The 18702-nt window shown below is 43.7% G+C and overlaps 1 protein-coding gene across 3 annotated transcripts in view; it reads right to left on the bottom strand.

Annotated features, from left to right (window-relative positions):
* Positions 1–9058, bottom strand: part of MINDY4 (MINDY lysine 48 deubiquitinase 4) — an 81737-nt gene extending 72679 nt beyond the window's left edge. For 2 of the 3 annotated variants that reach the window (XM_054192667.1, XM_054192670.1), the window contains exons 1-5: positions 8851–9058; positions 6701–6820; positions 5312–5520; positions 1574–1832; positions 75–493 (exon numbers count right to left, since the gene is read on the bottom strand). In XM_054192667.1, the coding sequence (XP_054048642.1) occupies positions 75–493; positions 1574–1832; positions 5312–5520; positions 6701–6820; positions 8851–8913 (1070 nt within the window). In that variant the 5' untranslated portion in view covers positions 8914–9058. The remainder of the gene's footprint in view (positions 1–74; positions 494–1573; positions 1833–5311; positions 5521–6700; positions 6821–8850) is intronic. The other variant, XM_054192669.1, reaches the window with a different exon arrangement.
* Between the last annotated feature and the right edge of the window lie 9644 nt (positions 9059–18702).

Genomic DNA, 18702 nt, shown 5'->3' with positions numbered 1-18702 from the left:
GTATCTCAGTCACTCCAAGTCCTGCATCAGACTTCATCGATGTTTTAATATAATATTCTTACAAATATTCTTACCTGTGGCCTGACAAATGACTCTCATTTTTCTTGAGTGACCTTTCTCTCTTCTCTCTTCCAGCCCCTGAATGCCTGTGAGGGGCACTCACTTTAAGGCTTTTTTCATTGCTGTCTATACCAAAGCTTGGAACTGATTTTCTTTCTTCTGTCTTGGTCCTCTCTCTTTCAGACAGCGGTTTGGCCAAAGAGTCATCTGTATCTTTGGGGATGTTTCTTAGTTTTTCAGAGGCTGAACTTGTGTGTGAGCCTGACATAGTCTTTGATGAAAACTTCATAATTACTTGTGTTGAAGATCCTTTACTTTCTTGAAAATCAGTACTTGGGACACTCAGGTCATTTTCTTCATGTTCTTCACCCTTGAACTGTGCCGTGCTGCTTATGCTAGTGGATCGTTTTGAAAGCCTCCTTTTTTGCAGATCCTAGAAATAAGTGCCATTAAAACCATAGATTAAAATTTAAGCATCTTTAAATAAACATGAAAAGCAAAGGAAAGGTCTATTACTAATTTCTGGGCTAAGCGATTGCTTCTTTATTGGGAATCAAGTTAAACAGTAAGTCAGTTTAGGAAAAAAAAGAATAAATAAGAACAGACGTATACTTTTACTTAAAATTTGAACAGTATTAAAGATGTATACCTTTAAAAAACTGCTTTCTTTTACCCAAGATCAACAAAATGCCTCCTAAAAGCTTAATTTTGGGGTTGTACCCAACTCAGAGGAAACCAAGACATACAAGACCTTTTATTGGAAAGACGGCCCACTACAGGTACCTAGTCTTTATTTCCAAATCACAGATAGTTAGAAAACTCCAACTAATTTACTTGACTTCCATATTCTCTTCAGTATTATCTAAATGATATGTTTAGTTTAAAATATTTCAATTTCTCATTATTACAAACCCAATTTTACACAGGGAAAGTTCCTGTCTGTATAAAAGCAGCATGAAGGAAAGAAAAAAAAGAGGCAAGAATTTTAGAATTGTGTTTGGAAAACACCTACTGATGGAACATGGTTTGATTGGACCAATATAGAAACACATTTTTAACTGAAAGTAATGTTCAGTTCCAAACTCCTACTAATTCAACATGGGGTTTCAGATAAACCTGAGTAAATCAGATACCCATAGCTAAGAAAACTTTGAAAGCTGCTACTTTCAAAGATACTGCTAAGGTAAAAAAAGCAATTTTCCTAGGAAAATGGAAAATACCATCTGTCAAGAAATAAGAGATATCAAAAATGGAAAGCATTTATAAAGAAATTCAGTAACCTAAGATCACAGACATGCAGGGTGTAGTTGCATGTAGTGGTTGTCTCTGAAACAGTTTGAATTTCTGAATTAACCAGAACCGTTGCCCTACCTTACCATGTATTTTCAGACTGCAGATTTAACGGATTAGCATGCAGCAGTCACTGAAATATTATTTACAAATTACTCTGTCGCAGAAGGTTAGACATAAAATCCATGGCCAAGCCAAATATTTTGTAAGTGTTGGAAATCACCTCTGGTGAACTTGCTACTGGTCCAGCCATCATTCCTCTGACAATGAGACCAGACCTGAGCCTTGGCTTCTCCTTCACTGTGGATTTCAGCTCCTCAGAAACTGTTGCTGCTTTTATATCTTCTCGACTATCTTTTAACTTCTTATCCCCATCAGAGGGTAAGTGGCTGTTGTGTATTGTCCCTGTGTGGCATTTTTCACTCTTGTGCTGATGTTTTCTGGATGGAAGGATTTTATCTAGTGGATTCTCAACATCATATCTACAAGGAAGAAAAAGGCAAAACTTCAAACAGCAAAATGATGCACAATGAAATAAATGAAAACATATGTTTGCCTTATTAAAGCCCTGCTGTGAAAGTAAATTACTTGTTATCTAGCCATGGCACTCAAATACAATCACTTTTCACTTAAATATCTAGATGTAGGTCTTCAGGACGTTATTTCAGTATCATTATTATGTGCCACAATTGGCTATGAGATGTGTAACACTTTAATCTTATGCTTACTTATACTTACTTGATATGTACCATATCATAACAGAAGACAAACTACGTATATCATACCAGACAGGTCATAAGCTACCATCAGCGGTTCCCGTTCCTTCTCCATCTGCTTGGTTGGCAGTTTGAAAATTTGTTAACACTTTTGCTAACATTCTCTTTTATCATATAATTTAGACTGACTCTACGGACCCCTTTCACTCTTTGTTCAAAGGTAGAACAGTTATTTTAGTTCAAAAAGATAGATACTTTTGTATTTGGGCTTTTTTATTGACAATAGGTTGCTACACTGCTGTTATTTGACCTTTTCCATATTCTTCATCCTGCTCCTCCAGCTAGCAACGCAAAGTGTAATTCACTGTTTGCATCTCTTTTATTACACATATATAATGCTACAAAAAACTTCTCTGAAAAGCAAGTGAGATTCACCTGGATCTGTGATTGAATGTGTACAACACTATACACATTTCTTTCTTAAAAATATTTTTAAACAAATCACGTTCTTACTAAAAAAAAGTCATCATTTGTGCCTGTAAGAAATCGAGTCTGATTTTTTTCATCAGGACGCTGTCTGCACGTTAGGTCACTGTTAAATGGAAGTTCTTTTAGTGAATAGCTCCCACTTCACTGAGACCTCTTTTGCGTCGGTTGATAAATTTATATTTTGTTTTTCACTCCAGGATGTTTTTCTCCACCCTATTTCATAGTAAAGCAATTCCATGATTTGAAGCATCCTGTATCACAAAAATATGCCCTTATTTAACTAATTACAAGTTGATTTTTGAAGTAGTATGTCTCTTGGTGTGAAAGCACGCTGTATATACAAACTGAAGGGAACAGGGCCAATCTCTGGGAGCATTAGGAAATCCAAGGACTGTTACTCCTGATCACGTAACCCCTCATTGCCAAAGGGCTCAGCTCAGAGACTGTTTTAACAGTTTCAGACATTCATAAAAACTTCAAGAGGTAACGTAAAACGAAAGAGGACTCTTTAATAAGCAACCAGTGAAGAGTCTAATTATATTCTCCACTCCTGAAAGCGTCGTTAAAAATTATCCAGGTAGTTGAAATTAAAACCAATTTCAGGCACTGGCTGGTTGACCTGGTAGTGCCTGACTTTTCCTCGGCTGGAGGGGATGGAAATGGCTGGGATTAGCACAGAGGCACAGGGTTTCTCTCACCGGTCCACGTTGTGGGCTGAAACAGGAGGTGGCCAGGCTGACCCGGCAGCCTGCCCAGGCCAGCCCTTGCGATGGCAGCTTTGCAGCCTCTCCCTACGGCCGTGCCGCCGGCACACGGCCCAGTGGCACAGCTTGGATAGGACCTGATCCAAGGCAAACATGGAGCCAACCCCCCAAAAGCGCCTACCCACGTCCCCGAGTCTCTCAACTGTTTTCGGAAGAAAAATCAGTTACAAATACTGATTTATAACAGGACAGGCCCCGAAACCCACATTCCCCTGTCACACACGCTTGGCATGTTTTTTCTTCCTTGCACCTCCAACCAACTTCAGCCTCCCCCATCTTAGGAAGACATAACTAGTGAGACTGGTGCATGAAAATACATACAGAACCACACAGGATTTAGACAGAAACCTGTGAGTCAATGCAGGATTTTGCCCTCTCTGGAGCCGGCAGCGGTCAGTGTGTGGCTGGGTAACGTTTCCAAGCTCACACACAGAACAAAGGTTGGACATTTCTAGTTTTCACTTTCCGATTTTCCTTTAATCTGCCATTTTTGGCTCCTCCCTGCTCCACCGGCTGGGGCACCGCCGGGGATACTTCACCCCTTGAGGGCTGGTGCCTGCGCCATGCTGGCGGGGGGCCCTTCCTCACAGCACCGCCCCGCTCCCCGTCGCTTCGGCGTGTGGGGCTTGGCTTTGCCTTTTGGCATTTGTGTGTTCGTGTATGTGTGTATAATGAGTGTGTATGTGTGAGGGGTGGGGTGTTTGTGTGGCGGGGTGAACTCAACACCCGCACTGCGCACCCCTTTCCCGCCAGTGGAGGACCAAAACCGTAGAGTGCCCTCCAGCGCAGGGCAGAGCGGCCCCGTGACGCACCGCTTCCTGAGCGACGGCGGCCACTCTGGGCCCGCAGCCGAGCACTCTCTTGGCCGCCACCCCCCCCCAACTCAGGGGCTGCCAGCGCGCATGCGCACTGCGGGAGCGGAGGGCGCGCGCGGCGCCGCCGCCATTTTGTTGGGGGTCGATAGGGGGAGTCAGGGTGGCAGTTAACTCTGCTGGGCGCTGCTTTGCGGTGCCGGGTCAGGGTGTTAGTGGACTCTTCCGTAAGAAAAAACTTTTTGCTGTAATAAGGAAGGTCTGCAGGCACTGGGGAGGCTCGCAAGGGGAATGGAACGACTTGCAATGTCGAGGGCAAGGAGAGAAAATGAGGCGGGTAGAAGCTCTTGAGGCAGCGTGAGGTGGAATTGTGTCGGACAGGGGGAGAGAAGATGACCGATAATATGCTAAAAGCTCCCATGTCTGAAAAAGAGAAGCAGCTAATTCCTCTTTTTCCTCCGTTTCAAGTGTTGCTTCTCAGCTGGTAGCATCCAGTTTCAAAATTTTGGCTTTCTTCCCCTGTAAGGAAGGATTTGCTGGGGTTTTGCAAGGACTGATGCTCAGGCTTAGCTGCTTTGAGCATGCTGTGTTTAGAATAAGGAATAAAATTAGATTAATTCCCTGAGAGGCAAGGCTGGGAAGATTAATTACTCTTTTGTGCCAATTTTAAAAGCTTTCCATTGAAGCACAGGTAGGGCTGTTACTCCACCTTGAGGCACTTAATAAGTGCAATTGAAAGACTTGGGTACGTGCTGTTTTCAGATATTTTGCAGCATGGAAGTAACCTATACTGTTTGTAACAATATTGAATTTAAGGTAGTAGGCCTTGCTTTTGACTATGCGAGGCATGAATATACCTGTAGTTTGAGCACAGGTGGTTAGTTTCTCATCAGTATATGCTTCAATTTGAGTATTTCCAATTTACAAGGCATAAAAGCTCAGATTTCTACGTGCTTCAGTGACTGAAAGATGTAATTGAGGTTATCAAATCTTTGTAATTGGTAGGGAACGTAAAAAAGTGTTTTTGAAGGGAGATTTTAATAATCTGGGAAATTTAATCTTTGTGTTACTAGGATAACAGAATAGCAGATATAAATGATAAAACTTTTAACAGTTTCCCTTATGTAATTAAAAAAAAGTAGTGACTAGATAGGGCAAAGAGAAGGAAATGAGACTGTACCTGTAGGCTTGAGTTTCGCCTTCATCGTGCGTAGTGGCGCTCCCACGCACGTGATCTTCATCCGAGACGCTGGGTGGATGAGATGTTGAGCTCTTACTTTGCAGAGTTGACAGAGCAGAACGTGAACTGATGCTTTTGGAAGTCCCACGGTGCTCAAGGAAGTAATTAGTAATAATTTCAAGAAGTGTTTCCAGTGGGTTCTCCTTTGCCTATCCAAAAAAGAAAAAGTTCTTGATGACCATTGAAACTTTGTTAGTCTTGCTGCAGCCTAAAATAGGATATTCTTTTTGTACTGTGCAGTAGCTGAACACATTAACTGCTTTCTAGAGATACCTGCTTGTGGGTTTATCCTAGATGTGACTATAAGCAATTTAGGAAGGTCAAAGATGTCAGTTAGGGAATGTCAGGAGCTCAGAGGTGTTGCTGTGTTACATGAAGCAAGCATTGATACAGGAGCAACCCGTCTCAGTCATTCTTTATTTGCATTTCAGATAAATATTGCAAAGTATAGTGACTATGCTAGAATACACCTTTTCTCATGTTAACTGGTCAACTTCAGAGGGATGTAGAAGGAACTGCAAGTATTTTTAGTACCTGGCTTTAGTATTTGTGGTTTATTTTATCAGAACTTGGTGGGAAGCATGGACTCCAGAACTCTATTCATGTGCTTGGGATAACTCTTCAGTGTAGGGCAACACCCCATCCCGCTTGTTATACTGTTTTTCAACAGTACTCTGGAAAGCGTGTCCTGTGCACATGAGCATTTAATTAAAAACAAAAAAAACAAATCACACCACAGAAGTTCAGAGCTTAAGTAAAAAATGCTGTAGTGATGCAACTACACTGGCAGATTTTTTTTGAAGCGACTTACATCAGGATGGCCTCAATGCTGCTTACCAAAAGCATCATGGTGCCTTAAGTCATGAGTGAACTGGAAATGGAAATTATCCATCAATGTCCCTGTCATCAAATACTGCTGTCTATATTACATTTCAAAGAATAATAAATGCTAGAAATCTAGTTTTATCTGCCAGGTCTTATATAAAGTTGCAAATAGAAATGGAGATGTATGGGTACTTCCAAATTTGAGTAATTCAGCCATAATGATGGAAAAGGTGTTAAAGTGAATAACTGCTCCTGGTTTATTGGAGCTTGCAGTTTGTGACAAGGGTTCATGAACTGCCAGGTTCTCAGCTTTGTCCCATGAGCTCCAATCTCACCTAAATGTTCTCCATTCCTCAGAGAACTCACAGCGTGTCCACAGCAATGCAGTACCAGACACGAGCTTGAGTCCTCAGCATTTTGGACATACACTGTGGTCTTGATCTGGTTGGCCTAGTTTCCTGGGATCTGATACCACGTTTTGGGGAGCACAGTCTGTTTCCTTACCTTGTTCTGCTTGTACAAGGAGTGCAGATGTAGGACATTTCGAAGTTCATTCCTGTTATTGATGCTAAGTGCAGAACGTGGAAGCTCCCGGTCCATGGTAGTGATGGTTTTCTTCAAACCCTGGGAAGGAAAAGTGTCAGATTTCAGAGTACTTGAGACAGTGCAGTTTACCAGAGCTTTTATTTGTGACTTTGTTGGATGTAGTATGAAACTTCTGGATGGCAGTAATTAGTAGCAAGCTAACCCTTAGAACTTGTACTTTAATGGTACTATCTTGCATTATTACAGTCCACAGATGTGAAAATAATCAAGGCAGCTGTGTTGTCTGTGGATGGAAATTACTGAACATGAAAAAAAAAAGACTTCCATGCAGGTGACTTAAGCTGCGAAACAGCCGCCTAGGACAGACTGGGCTGTACAAAGCCCCCTGCTAATACTTGGGCTTCTGGTCCAAACAGTCCCAGAAATACCGAGTTTGTTTTTTTCCATCAAGACGTGATGTAGCTTTCTGTAAATGTGATTCTGACTTGAGTAATTACAAAGTCCGAACATCAGATGTACCCTAGGTCTCAGTGGGTTCAGAACAGGTTTCAGAACCTTTATCGTGAGTTGAAATTATTCCAGTCAGTCTCAGGTTGGAAATCTGTTGGATCCCTGTGACATCAGCTGGTTTGTGGTCTTCAAACTTCTTCAGCTACTTTGTAGTCAGCATACATGGGCACTTCACAGACAAAATGTATGGGCATCTCACTTTCTGGAGGGAGAGGCTGGTTTATTGTGAAGTGTCAAGAGTCAGATCCCAAACTAATTCAAGTGGTACAATACCAGACCACCATTTTGAGAGAAAAAGTCATGATTTCTTCTCTGACAGGCTGTTGTTACAAGAAAGGATGTATTTTCCTGCATATGGATTGTCTGGCTCAGATTTAGGGAACTATGGAGAAGTTGTGGCAAATAAAGGATGGTTCTCAAAGTTGGCTCTGATGTGTATTAAAGATTTGGGGGAAGCAGGGGGACACTTGTGCAGAAGCATAAAGGATTCTCGGTGCCCATTGTTTTTGACTTCAGAATATATAGTATGAAATAGATGTGGCAATTCAAGTATAAGTTACTATTGTAAGCTTTATGGTCTGTTTTACCAGCAGGGCATACCCTTTCCTTTTATGCTTTTATTTAGTTTTCCATTTACACGTATCTAAGTCAGAAATGTAAATGTCTTTCATTTGAAAAATTGTTGCAGGCAATTGAACAGACAGACTTGAGCCTCTCACACTTCTGGCAGTAAATGGCAAATAACGAATTCTGCATCTGAAATTCTGCTGGCCAGTGTTTCAGCTTGGTTCACAAACATTGAAAATGTGCATTTGGAGACTGGATGCAAAACAAATGAAGAAAATTGAGATTTGTGTAGCACTTAGTAAGGCACTGGCCATTTAATTTCTGTTACAAGCCAACTCATTCCTGACACTGGGGGGCTGACTGGGCTGGGCATCCGCAATATTTCCTTACGATTTAACATAAACACAAGGCAGTAGCTACTTTTGCCTGGAAATGTGAAGGTGCCTTTCCTTCTACTCCATTCCATGCTCCCCACACCTATGTACAGTACAAAGTTTTCTTTATGACATTAAGTTTGTGAGAAGTAATGGCCCCTTTCCTCCCCTACTCCCTGTCCCCTATCCCCCAGATAAATCTGTGCAAAGCTGTTACTGAAAAGGAGGGAAAAAAGCACGTTACTGGTTCCTCTAGCATTGCTACCTTTTGCCCTTTTTTTTTTTTTTAAAGTATTTGCCCTGGGAAGTTGTGTATGCCTCATGTAAACACAAGGACAATAGCAAGAGAGGTAATTAACGAGAAAAAAAACCAACCAAACAAACAAAAAACCAAAAAAACAAACAACTGAAACTGCCTTGCTTGATTTAAGGCTTTCTCAAACAAGGAGGAAGCTGGCTTCCATATTCAGCAATAAAAAGGCATTGTGGGAAATGTAGTGCTGATACTTACCCGAGAGGCTTGGTACGGTTCGGGTCTAGCTGCTTTCAGGCTGAAAGAAGTCCCCCCCTCCCAACACTCCTCAGTCTTTTAGGACTCTGACATTTTTCATGTGTCATTCTCATTTGTACTAGCTGGAGAAAATCGAGACAAGTTACCTTTCTACTGAGAAATTCTCTCACCAGTGATGCAGCGACTTCTTCCACAAAGGAGTTGTCCATTTTTAGCCCAAAGTGTGCTTAGGGGGCGTATTCTTTCCTTCCATCCAACATATCAGTCAAGTCTGCCGGCATCACAGCTCTTCGGTGCGGCTTTTAACCACTGCAGCCCTGGAGTGGCGCCGGGCTGGAGGTATGTTGCTCTGGAGACCATGTCATCGGAAGCAGGGAGAACTCCTCCCCCTGGGAAGGAAGCCGATGATAGCCTTAAAATTGAAGGAGCTCATGGTGTAACACTGCAGCGCGCATCTCGGTAATTGCTTTAAATAATAACATTTGAGAAAGGGATGTTCAAATATGAGAGAGGAGACAATTTTCTGATTTTTTTTTTTTTTTAAGAAGCATACATTTGCAACCTATTACTCCTGTGCTAAGCAACTTTTAATCATGTATGTTTCATTAGTAAAATTGCAATCTTGTATAAAACAAACAAAAATTGCAGCTGTAAAATTAAGCTTAATCTTATACTGGCAACATCTGGAGGGAAGGAGCATTCATCAAGTGAATCTTTCCTTTCAGATTGCACCTTCAGATTGCCAGTAACGTCATGTGCTAATGGGGGGGGCTGTGGTGAGTAACGCTTCGGGTTGGGGATCTGATTTAGGTTGGAGAGGTCATGTAGCAGGGTACCCTGCTCAAAGGAGGGTGTTCTCCCAGGGTGGAGATTCCGCAGCCTGGGCAACTTCTTCCAATATCGGACCACTCTTAGGTGGTGTTACGGAGGCACCCCAAAACGACTTCACACATAATAAACTTTAATTTGCAACTAAATCTAAACACCCAAACCCAATGAGACAACAGGGGTAACCAAAATAATGCTGCGATAACATTTCAGAAATCGTAGGTTCAGTGTACCCCTTGGGGAAGTTGTCACTGCAGAACAACTCATAAGAACAGTGGCACATAAGAATGATGATTCCAGAGCGTGCACACACACACTCACTCACGAAGGCTGGCCTCTCACTCAGGGGTGCCCAGAAGATGCTCACCCAAAGGGGTGAGGACTCACTGAAGTGTATCCAGAAGACGTATTCACTCACCGAGTGGGAAGGGGGGGGAGGAGGACACTCAGTCCAGGGACGTTACGTTGGACAATGTCTCGATGCGAAGGGAGGGCTTCCAATCACAGACCCGCTGCTCCAAGGACAACCACTCCAAGGGGTTCTTCAGCAGGGATCCCATTCTATAGCCTGATCGGATCAGAACTGTGGTCATATACTGGTCATGGTCCCAAGGTGTCCCGTTGTCTGGGAACCCTGCCTGTTGACCAGGGGTCCCACCTCCCTTTTTCTGCCACTGGTGGGGGCTGCATGGTGGTCTGCACCCATTCAGGATGCAGCGGCTGCAGTGCGCCACCATGGGGAAAAGAAGGTAGCCTTGTGGTGGACCTTAACTTACCACGTGCCTTCCCGTTGTCAGGGGAGCTAGTTTGCCATCCATTCAGAAAATCGGACGTGCGGAGAGTCTGACTGTTCGTTACTGTTGTCAGTTACGGCTGGCTGCTGTGCATTAATGCAGTGGCATTTTACGTTAGTCTAGAGCCTGATACAGCCTGCGAAAGAATGCTTGCTATAGTATACGTGTCCCTGTCTCCCCCTTCATTCCAGGAAACAATATTCCAAAATGAAAGCGGAATGTGATTTTGATAACAATTTAGCAGTAAAGGTGCTGTTCTGTGGATGTAGATTAAAGACAGCAAGATCACACACCAGCTACCATCATGGGCAAAACGCATTCAACTTGGGGAAATTTAATTTAATTTTTAATTTATTTTCAATTTAAAAAAATAGAGCACGATGGTGGGAAACGAAAATACGCTTCCCCCGACCCTCCTTCCCAGGCTCAACTTCACTCCTTCATTCCTGACTTTTCTAAGTCCTCTCTATCGAGTGACCCAGGGGAAATGGGGAATGGGGGTTGCAGTCAGTCCATAACAGCTTCTCTCTGATGCTCCTGTCTCTTCACACCTTTCCTCTGCTCCGGCACAGGGTTGCCCTGTGGAGAGCTGGTCTGGCATGGTCCCCTGGGGCTGCAGGGGAACGTCTGCTCTGGTGCCTGGAGCACCTCCTACCCCTTCTTGACTAACCTTGGTGCCTGAAGGGTTGTTTCTCACATTTTTTTTCCTTACTCCTCACACTCTGCCGCACAACAGTTTTTCCTTTCTTAAAAATGCATTCACAGAGGCACCACCGGCCTTGCTGATGGGCTAAGCTGTGCTTGCCCATCGTGGAGCCATCCGGAACCAACACTGTGCAGCATGGGGACAGCCCCTGGTCTCTTTTCACAGAGGCCACCCCTGTGGCCACTCCCCACCCTCCTGCCAGGTGAACCCAATACACTGATCACTGGAAGGATCAGGATGGAACAGGGATGGTGTAATGTAATCACTGCACAGAGTATTTTCAGCTACTTGGAATTAAATGTCTGTAAATATGGCAGAATTTCTGCTCACAAGCTGATTCCCTATGGACCTGGGTTTGTAGGGCAGGAAGAGCTCCCTAATTCCTGGGAGAAGGGAGGAAGAAAAAAAAAAAAGAGGGGTAGGAAACTGGTATTAATCAAATGAGAGTAACAGATTGCAGAAGGAGGTCCTGCAAGTGTTAGTGCAGTGGGAAGCCACAGGAGGTCTGTGGAGAAAGTTATGTCAAAACCCTGGGTAGTGTCTGGGGGGAAAAATGTAGGTGCAGATAGTGAAATATAGTGGTAGTGTAATAAAATACAATGGCAAAGCTCAGGTCTTAAGAGCTTTTACTTTTGAATGTCTTACTGTCTTTTACCCTCCATTTCTCTTAGAAAACGTGGATATTGTTATGGATTTACAAAAAGTACAGCACGGTTTGGAATCATAAAATGGTTTGGGTTGGAAGGAACCTTAAACATCATCTAGTTCCAACCCCCCTGCCATAGGCAGGGACACCTCCAGCTAAACCAGGTTGCTCCACGGTTTTGATACCTCTATCTCCTTACAAGAGAGGGAACAGCTGTTAGTTTTCCCGAGCTGAAGTGGAAGTGCCAGGAATGCCCTCTGGCGCCCACAGGTCCGTATTGCAGCACCGAGAGCAGCTCTTGTCGATGCAGCTACCGACTTGGGTGCAGAGAGGGTGACTTTGGTGCCTGCTGTACCATCTGGTTGTTGCTGTGATAGTGTTCTCAAGGTTTCATTTAACACTTACTAGTTAAAGTAGGTTGTTTATAACCTGGCAAAGAGATTACGTGAGGTGGTGACGCAGGGATTGATTTTCCCTGCAGTAGCACTTTGGGTACTCCTAACAGTGGGAATTCACATGTGCTGTGATGCAGGGTCTAGCAAGGACACAGAGAGCAATCTCAGCTGGGATACAAACAGAAAGAAATCAAGAAAGTGCATTTCAAAGCTGGGGAAGGTTTACCATTAAGCTATGCCAAAGAATAGTGGGCTTCTGAAACAGAGTTTCAGTAATACCCTTCTTATAATACTGATTTTATGGGTTTTACCTTTATCACTAAGTCTTTCAGTACTTAAAGGGGGCCTACAGGAAAGATGGGGAGGGCCTCTTTATCAGGGAGCATAGCGGTAGGACAAGGGGCAACGGTTTTAAACTGAAAGAGGCGAGATTTAGATTAGATATTAGGAAGAAATTGTTTACCGTGAGGGTGGTGAGGCACTGGAACAGGTTGCCCAGGGAAGTTGTGGATGCCCCATCTCTGGAAGTGTTCAAGGCCAGGCTGGATGGGGCTTTGAGGAACCTGGTCTAGTGGGAGGTGTCCCTGCCCATGGCAGGGGGTTGGAACTAGATGATCTTTAGGGTCCCTTCCAACCCGAACCATTCTGTGATCCTACGGTTCTTAGTGTGTCCACTGGATTGGTTAGAGTATACAGTGAACATACCTGTTGCACAGACTGGGTACTTGAAATCATATGCAAGGGATTTTTTTTACTATGCAAAATCTTTCTTGCTTTACGTACTTTTTTTGTTAGTAACCTTGTTAACCACATACTCAGAAGCACCAAAACTTGTCTTGGTGCTTCTGGATCTGGGAAGGATCACTTCTGTGCAACTTGGAGGGACACTGGCTGTCAAGCCCTCACTCTGTCTTTCGAGTTCCTCTTGATCAGCAGTGATAGGCGTTGGAGGGCACCTGCTGGGGATGTGTATGTTATGCTCAGCACGAGCATAGCTGGGAGAACATTCAGTTAGAAGCCTCTGATGATGTTATCCATTTTCCCAATGTCGGAGAGCAGCAAGAGCAGATCTGCTAGGCAGAGCAAGGTGAGCTGGGTGTCATGGTGTACTGCATCACAGGTAAGGGCTGGTGCAGTCCCACATTGCCCAAGCAGGGCAGATCTGTCTGGAAAATGCACTCTCTATAGACATGTAGTCCAGACATTGGGAAGTGCTGTTCCCAAATGCTATATTAACAAAAAAGAATTACTTAAAAGCATTAGCTAGGCTGTGTTTCTCCAAACTTACTGCCAAGTCCGGAGTGCAATAGCCACAGCCTTCTGGATCTCTGTAACTGCATATTTTGATCATGGTAGTTAGTAGTGGTAACGCCAAGATGTTTCTCTGCAACAGCAAGACAAGCTGGGTCATCCCTGCTGTTATCAGTGCAGTATCTTGTGCCACCACTACGCATGGCATGCTCTGCAGCCTAGTTTGATCAAAGAACAGAGTTTGGAGCTCTGCATACACAGTGCTCCTCAAATTTGAGAAACAGTGTTGCAGGAGAAGGAGTCTAAAGTTGCGGTGTTTTACTTGAGCTAGTTAATTGTCCACAGCTCCGACCATGATTTGAGCACTAAGGAGAAAAATGAAGGGAAACCAATCAGAGAAACATTTCTGTATTCCCCTTTCCCAGTCTCTTATTCCCTTATTTTCACCAAATGATATGCAGAGTCCATAAAAATGCCTCTGATGAATAGCTGGGCGATGTGGGAGTTTGAGACAATAAGCACAGATAGGGGCTCTTGCTAGAGCATGGTGTCGGCCATAGGCTGGAGTTCTCTCAGGAGCATACCTGACCTGGCATGGTGGAGTCTTTCCCCTTGAGAGTTCCTTAAACTGTTCCAGATGATTTGTTAAATATATTTAAGCTCAAATACTTCTCTGATTCAGTTAAGTTTTGGCACACGATGGGTCTTTCCGCCATTGTTTCATTTGTCTTAGGGGAGCCTGGAAGTGATGTCACCTGGGACACGGTGGTTGGTGATGTCCTCCCCCACAGGTCGCTGTTCTAGCCCACTGCTTCTGTCGTGGCCAGGCCACAAACATTAGTTTAAAGTTAGATTTCAATCGCCTAGTTAGAATTAAGGTACAAACGAGGCCAGATGTTGAAAACTCACCAGAATGATTTATTTAACAACAATTTAAGTGGTCGAAGTAGGAAAAAGAGAGAGAGAAAGAGAAAAGGAAAGAGAAAATGCAAGCAGATAGTCACCACCCATGGATCCAGTGACATCTCATTGGTCCTTTTTACCCAGGGTATCATAGGTGGTGGGAGGGAGAGCTCACTTTTTGGTCTGTTTGGCTTCCTTTCGTAGGAACTCCTTTTCTGAGAGGAGTCTAGGTGTGGCTGGATCCAATCCTAGTCCCAGACTTGGTCAACAGTTTATGTCTAAAGGATTATACATGCGCAATCAATTCTTTATATCACTTAGCTAAGATTTCAAAGTTAGCATGCTATTAACCACTTACTGAAAATCTGTTGCAGCAAGGAATCTCTATACCTCGAGGAGTAACCTTGAGCGGGTGTCCCAGCCCAAAGGGAGATCCTGGCATGCAGCCCACTGCTGTGCAGGAGAGCTCAGTGGGCTCTTGGGCTGTCCACGATTTACAGAGTAAGATAAATGACCTATAGTCGTATTTGCATAGCAACGAAGTGCCCAGGTCCCCATTCCAGACAGCGTTTGGCTGTGTAGCCAGCCATCCCCCAAAGTCCAGGTACAACCCATCTCAACTCCCACTGACAGTCATGGCTTGAGCAGGAGCCAGGGAAGGGGGAGAGGACACTGCCACAGTCACTCAGGAGTCTTTCGACCCCTACCTTGCAGTGTCCCTTACTTAACCTTTCAGCTTGCGCAGGTGCCCTCTGTAGCAAAAGCCCCATCAAGAGCGGCCAGGAGGTCAGCACAGCCCACCTTCCCCCAGCGACAGCGGCCAAGAGGTCAGCACAGCCCCACCTGCGCGGTACCGAAAACTGACACTCCATTCCGCGTACCGCCAGCAGACAGGTTCCCATGGTCACGACGGTTCTGTTGCACAAACAGCGCACAAGCAGGGTTTGAGGCAAAGTTCCAATTTAGAGTCCCACAGCTTCTTACAGCCTTACAGGCTTCTGGTTTTAATTAGTCTTCAAACTCACAAATATCGCCACCCCAGATTTCAGAATCCCAGTCGGTGACAGTCATGGCAGACACCGAGCTCACCGCCTGTGCACGCAGCAGCTGGGGTAGCATGGCATGTAGTTTAATTCGGCTGGTTAAGCGCCACTGCCTACTGAATGTATGCGGTCTAGAAACATTCTTCTGGTTGGGGGCTAAGGGAAATACTGTCAGTAATGTGAGTGACAGTTCCAGCAATCCAGCAAATGTGAGGTCTGGGAAGGCTTCATAAAATACTCTTTGAACATTGTGGTGCGTGTAAATACCATTATTTTCCAGAGTGAGTAATGCACAATGAGTAGAATAAATTTGGCTTTTAAAAGGCACCTAGAGTTAGCTGACATCTTTTTGGTACAGGATTTGGAATACAATAGAGTTTAATATCAATGCGAAGTAATTAGAACAAGTTATGTATTGCTTGTATAATTGTGCACAATTATGTATGTGGTGCAGTTTGTTTACTGCTCTTGTTCTCCGCTCTGTGCTGTGGAGAAGATAATTGCACTTAAGGCTGATCTTTTATATGCTGTTTAAGGTGACCTTTATTTGTCTAGTTAATGTTCCTGTGGTTTTTTGCGAAAATGCAGAATGTTTCATTGTATGTTAAAAGATAAAGTAAAATGCATAAGGATTTTCTAAATGTGAAATGCATAAACTGTGAACAAAAGGCATTTTTGTAAATAAGGGTTTTGGAGAGTGACTGATTTGTACAGGAAAGGACTTGACTGGTATTGGGGTGCTAACCAAGAAAGTTGGTTGAGCTCCTTGTTGCCAAAGCATTTGTTAGGTCTACTGTTAAGTTCTGAGCAATCTTGTAATGCTCTTCCTTGAGTCTGGAAGATGCGCAGGAGGGTCTTTTCCTTGTCTCATTGATGGCTCTCCTGGGACAACCCCTGGAGGAGCTGTGGCAGGGACTTTTTCCCTGCAGGTGACTTGTTGGGGTTCCCTTGCCTGTTGTTCCTCTGTGCTTCTTCAAGCTGATGACTCCTGTAATAGCCCAGAGTAGTTGGGGCAGGGTACTATTCAGGTTCTCCCATTTATGGCTGTTTCTCTGTGCTTCTTGGAGTTGGACTCAATGATCCTTATTGGTCCCTTCCAACTTGAGATATTTTATAAGTCTATGATTCTTTGTGAAGATGAACCTTTTCTCACACAAACTAAGAGATCTCTTTCTCCCTGCAGCTTTCTCTTCTCAATGCTGAACGAGCCCTGTTCCCTCAGCTGCTTCTTACAGGACATGTGATCCAGCACCTTGGTGACCCTCTACTGAACTCAGTTCTTTCTTGTACCAGAGGTCCTAAAACTGTGCGTGGTCATGTAGATGTGATCTAAAGAGTACAAAGCAAAGGGGGATTATAATTTCCTTCAGTCGATTTTCCTCGATTAACAGGTCATGCTCCTTTTAATACAGCCCAGGAGGCTGTCGGCTGCCTTTGCTGCCAGGGCACACTGCTGGCTGCTGTTCGGCTTGCTGACTGTCAAGACCACATCGTTTTCCACAGACTATTCCAAATAACCACCATCTCCTTCATGCACTCAGAACTGTGTTACAGGAGGACTCTTTTCATCATTTCCCCACAAACTGAAGGAAAGCTGACTAGCTTGTAAGTCCCTGGGTAGCCCTTTTGTCCTTTTTTGAAGACAAGTTCAGCATTTGCCTGTAATCAGTGACTGAGGACCTCCCTGGATCTCCACAACTTTTCAAAGATGATAGAGATATATCAGTCAGTTCTCAGCACTCATGGGTGACAGCTGTCTGGTCCTATGGAACTGGATGAGTCAGGCTCTCACAGGTAATTCCTGACTCAAGACTATATCGGCTACTGGTAGTGCTCCTTAGAATCAGAGACCTGTGAGACCTTGCCGGTGGGAAATGAGGCAAAGACGGCATTGGCTAACTGAATATTACGTGTCTTTGCCATCATTAAGTTACCTGCCCCGTTAAGCAACAGGCCCACATTTTCTTTGGTCAGCCTTTCACCACTAAAGTGAGAGAAGCAACTCTTCTTTTAGCCCTGTAAGTCTCCTACAGACATGAACTAGGGGTGAGCTCTGGCTTTTCTAACACCATCTCCATATGCCTTGGCAATGTTTCTAAATTCCTCCATTTTAACCTGTATCTGTCTATCACAGAGCTCTGGTTATTCAGGCCTTTTGTTTTGATGCGCTCACGGTCTCTCTTAACCATGTGAATGAGCAACAGGTGTCCAAGGGCTGGATGAGCCTTGGCAGTCTCTCCTCAGCATCCATGATCCAAGCCCAGGGGAAATCGCAAATCTCCCTGGACAGGGAGGTGGTCCTTAGTCTTGTCATCTGGCTCTGGGGTTCTCCACATTTAGGTGCCAGACCCCGAGGTAGGGGCTTTGAAATGGAGTCCTGGTCACAACTAGTATGGGCAGCTCTTCCAACCTGCTCTAGAGGAGTGGTTTGACTCTTGGCTACATAGCGAAATGACCTTGGAAATGGGCCTTTGAGACTTCATGGAAGGTCTCAGGGGTTTTTTTCTTTTTTTTTTTAATCAGTGTCTAGGCTCACTGTTAAATAGTCAGGTGTCTGGTCCTCTTCCTACTGAGAAAGCAGGTCCTATCCCTGATTCTTACTCTCCTTGGTTATACCCTGCTACTTTGTCTAAATGGGATGGGTGTGGGCTCCTCTGTGGAACTGCCAAGTGTCTGTGTGTTCTCTATCATTTGAGACCTTTGGAAGGAAGAGTGTGTGCTGACAGTACAGATGTATTGGGTGGGTTTAAAGAGGTTTTCTGGATGGCATCGTAGCACCTTGACTGACTTGACCAGAATCCGTGGTGAACTAGATTCCTTTCTGCTTTTAAAAAAAAAAAGAAAAAAGAAAAGAAAAAGTGCTGTATGTAGCTATAATTTTGCCCTACAATTTAAATCTCTTTTCTTTGTGTCTCCTGGTATAATGGATTGATCTTTGCATGTCTGTATTATATAGACATAATTTTCTCTCCCTTGTGATTCATGTTCTCATATTCACATGAATAATTGTCTTCCCTTGTTCTCTACGTTTTTTCCAAGATAAATTATTTTATGCAACAGTACTTGAAATGCTACATTTTAAGCATTAAATTAACCTTGGATGTGAGACGTAGATCCGCAACATTGTACTAGGAAAGGATTTCTATTAAATAATTGTCAGATTCTTTTAAAGCGGTGCTTAAGCTCTTGAAGGCTTTGACACCAACTTCAATTTATAGAATTTGGATTTGAGCAAAATTATGCACTTAGCTTGAACTTGGCCCATTAGTGCAGGTATTAATTAGAAATCATTTCATTTCAGTTCTGCAATTGGATGTTTTTTTTAAAAAATGTAAAGTAGTTTGTGTTTACTGTATTATATTCTAGAGCTGCTGTGAACAGGAATATAGGAAATTTCTGCTGGTGAGCTGGAAAACTATTAAAATCCATAAT

This window comes from Rissa tridactyla, chromosome 2 (genome assembly GCF_028500815.1).
Source record: "Rissa tridactyla isolate bRisTri1 chromosome 2, bRisTri1.patW.cur.20221130, whole genome shotgun sequence".
Classification (NCBI taxonomy): Eukaryota; Metazoa; Chordata; class Aves; order Charadriiformes; family Laridae; genus Rissa; species Rissa tridactyla.
Note: the sequence above shows the minus strand (reverse complement) of the source record. Positions and strands in the feature narration are given on the sequence as shown.